This window comes from Larimichthys crocea, chromosome XIV (assembly GCF_000972845.2).
Source record: "Larimichthys crocea isolate SSNF chromosome XIV, L_crocea_2.0, whole genome shotgun sequence".
NCBI lineage: Eukaryota > Metazoa > Chordata > Actinopteri > Sciaenidae > Larimichthys > Larimichthys crocea.
In genome coordinates, this window is record NC_040024.1 from 13,955,829 (window position 1) to 13,964,551 (window position 8,723).

Sequence of the window (8,723 nt, forward strand, 5' to 3'; positions counted from 1 at the left end):
GCCCACACACACACCTGTATTTACAGTGCACACACTCGTTTAATATCTATTATGTGGTATTCAAAACTCTACATTAGTGCAGCACACGGATGTTTTGCATGAAAGTTCTGCCCCCTGCATCACGCACACTGGACTGAAGTGACCTGTGAAGTTATTCTGAATGGCAGAAAACCTCATGACCGCTCAACTCTGAGGCGTTTTATCTCATTTGGATGACGTGCCGTGTTTTATCAGAAGCAGAGTTGAGATTTGATTGAACTTCACCAACTCCAGCCAGACCGCCATCCACACGATCCCTCTCAATGGACTTCAGGCGACCCAACGACAAGTCAACTGCCTGGTTATGAACACCTGTTCACTCACCTGTCGGTCAGAACTGTAGATGAGAGGTGGAACATCTTCCCCTGATTAAACTCTTCTCAAAGGAAGACGACCTGAGAACCTTCACAAACATAAAAAATAAAATATATTGTGGAGCTTCGATCCCATCAAACAATCGTTTCATTTTCTAATGATGAGAATCAGATTTATTGCTAAGTGCATTTTTATTTATTTATTTGTTTTACTTTTTATATAGTTCTCTGTTTGTTTAGATGTCAGCACAGGTTAACTTCTGAACACAGTTATATCTTCAAGTTCTGTGCAAATGTTTAAAATATTTTAGGTTTTAATTTAAATTGAAATCTATCTATCTATCTATCTATCTATCTATCTATCTATCTATCTATCTATCTATCTATCTATCTATCTATCTATCTATCTATCTATCTATCTGTCTAAGTTGGACATGTGGACTTATGGAGACTCATTATGGAGCCAGCCTCTAGTGGCCGTTAGAGGAGCTGCAGTTTTCAGATGTATGACTGATCACAGTCAGTGTGACATCAGCATGATTTGAATAATTACAACAGTTTGATTTGAATAATTACAACAGTTTGATTTGAATAATTACATCAGTCTGATTTGAATAATTACAACAGTTTGATTTGAATAATTAATTGATTGGCACTGAGCTCGCGACAGAGTCGGACGGAAAGGTTCCATGACGTGTTTCCGGTCGGACTGTTTTTGTGGACGGAGCGGTGTACCTTGAACTTCTTCTTCTTCTTGTCATTGTTGTTGTTGTTGTTATTGTTGTTGTTATTTATTTAAATCAATAATCGATGGTTCATTAAGTTTTAATTATGTCTCATTATAATAGCTTCCTGCGTCGCGCGCCTCCCGCCTTCAGGCGGTTGTCGCGCGCAGAGAGCTGCGTCAACTTCAGGGCTGCGCCGGTTAGCTCGGCGGCTAAAGCTAACGTCCTCTGTCATGAAGACACCAGGACCGGAACCAGGACCAGGACCAGGACCAGGACCAGAGCCGGCTCCAGGTGTTACACGAGCTCTGCCAGGACGGAACCGGTCCGGATCGGCTGTGCTTCCGGGTTCTGGGGGGACACAGCCAGCTCAGGTACAGCTAACAGTTAGCATCATGCTAATCAAAGTTTGATTTTCCTCTGACGTCACCTGAGGCAAACCGCGTCATAAACATTTACAAATATTTATCTGTTGTTAAAGTAGCTACAGAGACCAAAACTGTTTTTGTCCCAGGCTGTAAACATGTTTATTTCTGCTGTGAAGTTGGACATTTGGACATGGGGACTTATGGAGACTGACTCACTTCTGGAGCCAGCCTCAGGTGGACGTTAGAGGAACTGCAGCTTAATTTACCAGCCAGCTAAAACAAGCTAACAACGAGCTAACAACGAGCTAAGACAAGCTAACAACGAGCTAACAACGAGCTAAGACAAGCTAACAACGACTTAAAAAAATGAGCTAACAACGAGCTAACACAAGCTAACATAAGCTAAAACGAGCTAACAACAAGCTAACAACAAGCTAACAACGAGCTAACACAAGCTAACAACGAGCTAACAACGAGTTAACACAAGCTAACAACGAGCTAACAACGAGCTAACATTGAGCTAAAAATGAGCTAACAACAAGCTAACATAAGCTAAAACGAGCTAACAACAAGCTAACAACGAGCTAACAACGAGCTAACACAGCTAACAATGAGTTAACATCGAGCTAACAACACGCTAACACAAGCTAACAACGAGCTAACAACAAGCTTAGACAAGCTAACAACGACTTAAAAAAACGAGCTAACAACGAGCTAACAACAAGCTAAGACAAGCTAACAACGACTTAAAAAAACGAGCTAACAACGAGCTAACAACAAGCTAAGACAAGCTAACAACAACTTAAAAAAACGAGCTAACAACGAGCTAACACAAGCTAACAACGAGCTAACAATGAGCTAACAACGAGCTAACACAAGCTAACAACAAGCTAAGACAAGCTAACAACAAGCTAAGACAAGCTAACAACAACTTAAAAAAACGAGCTAACAACGAGCTAACAACGAGCTAACAACGAGCTAACACAAGCTAACAATGAGCTAACAATGAGCTAACAACAAGCTAACACAAGCTAACAATGAGCTAACAACGAGCTAACAACAAGCTAACACAAGCTAACAGCGAGCTAACAACGAGCTAACAACAAGCTAAAAACAAAAGTACCTCTGTGGTAAATGAAGTACCACAAGCTGCAGTTCCTCTAACGTCCACTTGAGGCTGGCTCCAGAAGTGAGTCAGTCTCCATATGTCCCCATGTCCAAATGTCCAACCTTTAAAAAATAAAGTATCAGGATTGAGACGTGTGTGTGTGTGTGTGTGTGTGTGCGTGTGTGTGCGTGTGTGTGCAGTGCCTCAGCTGATCTACAGTGGGAAGCTGGACTTCCTGGTGTTTGACTACCTCAGTGAGATCACCATGTCTCTGCTCACCGCCGCCAAAGCCAAGATGCCCGTGAGTCTCTCGCCGTTACGTCTCCGTGTCGCTGCGCTCAGAGGTCAAATGAGTGCTAGCTGGTTAGCATGTGGCTAACGTTAGCACGTGTTGTCTTGTAGAATCTGGGTTACGCTCCGGACTTCGTCCAGGTCGCTCTGGCTCCGTTCATTAACGACATCCAGCGGAAAGGTGAGTCGCAAACCGCCGGGACAGAAATGAACGCCATTGGTTGACTCGTTGTTGCCGTGGTAACCGCAGACTGACAGCTGTGCTGTGCTGAACGTGCACAGGTATCCGCGTGGTCAGCAACGCCGGAGGCGTGAACCCTCTGGCCTGCGCCGACGCCATACAGGAAGTCATTAAAAAGGCTGGCCTGGACCTCAAGGTCGCCGTGGTGACCGGCGATGACCTCATGCCCCATGTAAGGTTACCGTAGCAACAGCGTTACATCATCATCTTCAAGCAGACACACTGACGTCTGTCTTCTCCTTGTGTCCTCTCCTTGTCTCCTCTCCTTGTCTCCTCTCCTTGTCTCCTCTCCTTGTGTCCTCTCTTTGTCTCCTCTCCTTGTGTCCTCTCCTTGTGTCCTCTCTTTGTGTCCTCTCCTTGTGTCCTCTCCTTGTCTCCTCTCCTTGTCTCCTCTCCTTGTCTTCTCTCCTTGTGTCCTCTCTTTGTCTCCTCTCCTTGTGTCTTCTCCTTGTGTCCTCTCCTTGTCTCCTCTCCTTGTCTCCTCTCCTTGTGTCTTCTCCTTGTGTCCTCTCCTTGTGTCTTCTCCTTGTCTCCTCTCCTTGTCTCCTCTCCTTGTGTCCTGTCCTTGTGTCCTCTCCTTGTCTCCTCTCCTTGTCTCCTCTCTTTGTGTCCTCTCCTTGTCTCCCCTCCTTGTGTCCTCTCCTCGTGTCCTCTCCTTGTGTCCTCTCCTTGTGTCCTCTCCTTGTGTCCTCTCAGAGAAAGAGTCTGTCTGAAGTGAGGACGGTGGACGGCAGCAGACAGCAGTTACCTCAGGCTCTGCACAGTATGAACGCTTACCTCGGGTACGAGCACGCTCACACAGGTAAACTTAGGAAGTCTTCCCCGTCACTCCGTGACATCGAACCTCTCTGTGTCGATCAGGGCTCAGCCTATCCGGCGCTGTCTGGATCTCGGGGCGGACATCGTGGTGACTGGACGCTGCGTGGACAGCGCCGTGGCTCTGGGGCCGCTCATGCACACGGTACGTTTAATATAGAAATATATATTTCCATCAGATTTCCATAGTTTGGCTGCTGTGATGGTGAAACTGAGACAAAGTCTGAATTAATTTATTGTTTACTTACTTGTGTGTGCACGCATGAGAGATAATTAACCAGGGAACCGTCACACCTCCCTCCATAGGAAATACAAAACATATCAAATATCAAGAAACAAAAACGTGTGGTCAGCATCTCTAAAGTGAGGGTCCTAACAGAGTCTTTATTTTCAGATCGACCGAATGATCCCCACATGGTTCTATGCTCGGACCGCTTCAGTTTAGAAATGCTCCGAGGCCGTTTTTTCCCCCGATACCGAGTCCTGATCCGACACCAGTATGTCATTAAAAAAAATAAAAAAATCATACTACGCCTGCATGACTGTGATATGATCATCATCAAGAACTGCGCCAGAGCTTAACGGAGCTAACCAGTAAATAGATTACTAGTTTAGTAAATTACGCAGTATCGGATCGGTGCCTGGACTCCAGTAGTCGCCGATACCGATGCCAGAATTCTCGTCCGTATCGGTGCAATTTCCAATACTGGTATCTAGGCCTGTGTTGAAAAAATGAATCGATTTGCATATTAATTCCTTAAGATCGATTCGTACATCCAAAGATGGATTTAGTTAAATTATAATTTTAATACATTTTGAACCCCACTAGTCGCGTCGTTGAATTGAGCGACGCTACGGCGTCTCACGCACGCGAGGTGCGTTCAGCGGCCGTCGGAATGACTATGATGCGTTCATGAACGTGGGGAGAAATGGAAAAAAAGAACACTCAAGGAAAACTCTGCAACTACCAGCCACTTCTGTACGTTCGCTTAAAATAACCGAGGCGATTGCGGGTTACATTTGCAAAGATACGCGCCCGTATTCACGGAAAAACGGTTTTAATGACACTAACCCGAATCGAGATCGGATCGGATGTTGATAATCGATTCTCAGTCTTGAGAATTGGAATTTGAATCGACTGGTATCGGAACAACTCTACTTCTGTTCAGCTTATACACGCTTCCTTTAGGGAACATTATTAGGTATCACTTTATTAACATTCAGTGTATGTAGATGACACTCGCTTATATTTATTGATCCTGTGGCGGCAGCTTTCCATTTAAACTGCAGTTTAAATGAAAAGCTGCCGCCACAGTTAAGTCAACAGAAAATACCGGAGCCTGTCACCCTCTTTGGCCCAAAAATCCCGCCAATTACCAGAACTAAAGGTGACCTACAAAGGTGTGCGATCTAAACATGAGGGATTTTTGTTGTTGTTGTTGCAGTTCGGCTGGGAGAAGACCGACTACGACCTGCTGGCAGCTGGGAGGTAACACATGAACACACAGAGCGTTTGAACAAATGCTAAGAAACACAAGTGTAATTTATGTGTGTGTGTGTTATAGTCTTGCAGGTCACCTGATCGAGTGTGGCGCTCAGAGTACAGGTGGAATCTTTACGGACTGGCACAAAGTTCCCGACTGGTGAGACACAACACTGAGCATGAAGGGTTCGTTCGCTGATGTTTAAAGCTGCAACCTTCCAGTCCAGCAGGGGGCAGCTTCATTCAGTCTTCAGTCAGTTTTATGACCTCAGTGACCGTTTCCTCATGAGTTCATGGTCTCAGTCTGTAGTGTCACGTCTTCTTCCACACTGCCTGGTGTTCATTTAGTAGATTATGTTTCATTTAGAGTGGAACAGACGATAAAGCAGGGTCACTTCTGACTCCAACAAACCAGGATGGAAGCAGCCACAATGGCAAACCTGAGCCATGCCATTTTTTCGATCGATCGATACCGATCCTGATACTTGTGCTGTGGGTTTCAGCCGATACCGAGTCCTGATCCGACGCCAGTATGTTATAGAAAAAATCTTTTTAACACAAGTTGCTGGTGTGGAAAAACCAGGATGGAAGCAGCCACAGTGCCAAAGAGTGCAGAGGTGACCAATCGTCTTCTTTGTTTGGCTCTCAGGGACAACATGGGTTTCCCGGTGGTCGAGTGTTCCAGCGACGGCTCCTTCGTTCTCTCCAAGCCGCCCAAAACCGGCGGCCTCGTCTCTTTCGGCACGGCGGCGGAGCAGCTGGTGTACGAGATCGGCGACCCGCGGCGGTACCTGCTGCCCGACGTCATCTGCGACTTCAGCCAGGTGGTCATCAAGGAGGTGCCAGGTACTGCACACACATCCAGAGTCAGCACTGAGGACACGACCACCGGCTGAACTGCTGACTGTTTCTGTAACCTTTAAACACTTCTCAGGAAGCCGTAAACAAAGCCGACCCCTGACTGAACTCTTATTCAGCTATTTCTGTTTTATTTTTCTAGTTTTTAAAACTAAACATGAACCCGTAACCCGGTTTGAACCCGTCTAGAGCTCTGCTCAAACGTCTAACGGTCGCATGAACTTCCCCCGATCCTTCGCTGAACTCCTCCTCACTGATAACAAACTCCATATGGTAATTAATTCAGTGTGTTTTTGGTTTGTTCGGAGCTTCAGCTGGTCGAGGTGGTGGGAGGCATCGACACCGCCAGACTTTTGGCACTCTGCTCACGCTCATTATTCACTCTGCGGCTGTTATGTACACATACAAACCAAATATTTTACGACCTCCAAGTCTTACATGACTGCAGCACGACCCGGCCAGCGCTCCACAAATATATCATGACCTACATCAGCTCTGTCAGCACAGTCACCTCAAGTCAGTAAGAAATCAATTAAAACTCCCCAATAAAGACTTTTCAGGTACTTAACGTCGTTGGGAGGGGAAGGTTTGGAATCGCTGACTTTGAGTCGCAGATAATTCAGCCTCACACGAGCGCTGAGTATCTGACTGGGTTTCACAATGTGGGAGTTCTGGATCAACACTGGAGCAGAAAGTCCGCTTCAGAGGAGGGACGTGAACTTTCAGCTGCTGCTTTTGTAGAACATGTAAATATTTCAGTCTAATTGAGCTTCAGTTGAACTCTTCAGCCTCTCCCGACCACTCCGTGACCTCCTGCAGGAGTTTATTTTCTAACACCATGGCGCCGGGAACGGGAACCAAAGATGAACTGGTGACGGCGGGTATGTTGTCCGGTTCAAGCAAGGGTGAGCTGAGCATTGCGTGATGGTTTGAGGACACAGAGAGTCAGAGACTTCCTCTTTGTATCTTTAAAGATAGCAGGGTCATGTGGCGGTTACACGGTTACTTCCTCCTCGTTGTCCCAGGTTGATCCTTGACGTACGGCCGCAGAGCGAGCGTGTTCAGGCAGATAAAAGCCTAAAAAGTAGAACCACAGTTGTGTTTGTAGTCCTAAGTATCAATAAAATCTTTTAAATCAGAAAAACAGAAGTCATATGCACTTCCTTTATGTTTTTTTTGTTCACCAAACTTCTTCGATAACTGAAGATTCAAACTAATATTTAACATTTTGTGTCTTTATGTTCTTTATTTGTTCTTTATTCCCACCAAGTGGAATTATTCTTTTGGTACATTTCTGGGGATGTGGCCCTGTGATGTGATGTTTTTGGTTTATGTTCTTCTGTCGTGAGTTAGTGGCTGCATAGTTGGGTCAGTCGAGAAACTGTGTGTGTGTTTCAGGTGCAGACGGAGGCGCTGTCAGAGTGACGGGGGCCAAAGGCTTCGCTCCGTCGCACGACTACAAGGTGAACAACAGTCATCGTTTCAGTTCGGACTCGCACGAATCGGCTTCTTGAATATGTTCTTCCTCACCAGGTGTGTGCCACCTACATGGACGGTTTCAGGGCGACGGCAGTTTGTCCGGTCGGCGGTCTGAGAGCGGCGGACAAGGCTCGACGGACCGCCGACAGCCTCATCAAACGGTGTGTGTGTGTGTGTGAACGAGGAAGGACTTCCTGTGTGTGGATGGGTGTGTCCTCTGAGCTTTCTTCTTCTTGACTTCGTGTTTGCAGGTCGAAGCGCATCTTTAAGCAGTTAGGGCTGGACGACTTCAGCTCTGTCAACATCCAGGTCCTCGGAGCCGAGGACACGTACGGCGCCGGCGCTCGCAGGACGGTAACAGGCAAACTCAACAAATACGACCCCACACACACCAACTCTCTCCTCTGTCTTCTAACGGAAACGTTTCAGGCGCTTTAATGCCAACACACAACCGTAGTACTGACCCGTAACATTCAACATCTACGACAGACGACGTGTCACACATTCAGTATAACCCTACACCTTCATCACCTCGTTAACTCAAAGCTCTGACCAAAACCGTCTCTGAACGCGAGTCTGTCTGAGTTTAACGATTAAATTAGCAAAATTAAAAACGACATAAATCCACCAACCGCCAAACAGGCTCAGCCAATCAGCGATGAGCGTCTCACCAAAACACGCCGTACATCGCTGAGCTCTGACAGATCCAGCGTTGTACCGTTTCTGTTTACGTACTCGAAACAACAAAAGTTAAAGATGAGTTTGATAAAACAGTTCTCACCGCAATAATCCTCCGTCCTCGGGTCGGGGTCAGACTTAATCTTGTGTCACGCCTCCCAGTTTGACACAAACTCTGTCTCCTAACAGAACCGGGTCGAGGTCGGAGTTAATCCTGTTTCACGCCTCGAACCTCTCACACAGCTCTTTGTTTCTCTTCGTTTTAACATTTCTCTCCACGTCTCTTCACCAGCTCTCCCTCCTCCTTAGTTAAAAAGAACAGT

General features: G+C 46.3%; 1 protein-coding gene across 1 annotated transcript; it reads left to right on the forward strand.

Annotated features, from left to right (window-relative positions):
• The first annotated feature begins 1,026 nt into the window (after positions 1-1,026).
• LOC109137013 (uncharacterized) lies at positions 1,027-8,719 on the forward strand. Its single transcript, XM_027287757.1, has 13 exons — positions 1,027-1,082; positions 1,202-1,452; positions 2,755-2,855; positions 2,957-3,026; positions 3,128-3,258; positions 3,783-3,868; positions 3,948-4,047; positions 5,348-5,391; positions 5,468-5,545; positions 6,035-6,231; positions 7,642-7,706; positions 7,777-7,883; positions 7,974-8,719. The coding sequence occupies exons 3-13, from the start codon at positions 2,820-2,822 to the stop codon at positions 8,158-8,160; spliced, it is 1,101 nt and encodes a 366-aa protein (XP_027143558.1). The 5' UTR covers positions 1,027-1,082; positions 1,202-1,452; positions 2,755-2,819; the 3' UTR covers positions 8,161-8,719.
• The last annotated feature ends 4 nt before the right edge of the window (positions 8,720-8,723 follow it).

Excerpts from the sequence above, each read along its gene's own strand:
- LOC109137013 (XM_027287757.1), top strand. The coding sequence starts at position 2,820 with ATGTCTCTGCTCACCGCCGCCAAAGCCAAGATGCCC. Across the intron at positions 4,048-5,347 it reads TGGGGCCGCTCATGCACACG|TTCGGCTGGGAGAAGACCGA; the intron begins GTACGTTTAATA and ends TTGTTGTTGCAG. Across the intron at positions 7,707-7,776 it reads CTCCGTCGCACGACTACAAG|GTGTGTGCCACCTACATGGA; the intron begins GTGAACAACAGT and ends CTTCCTCACCAG.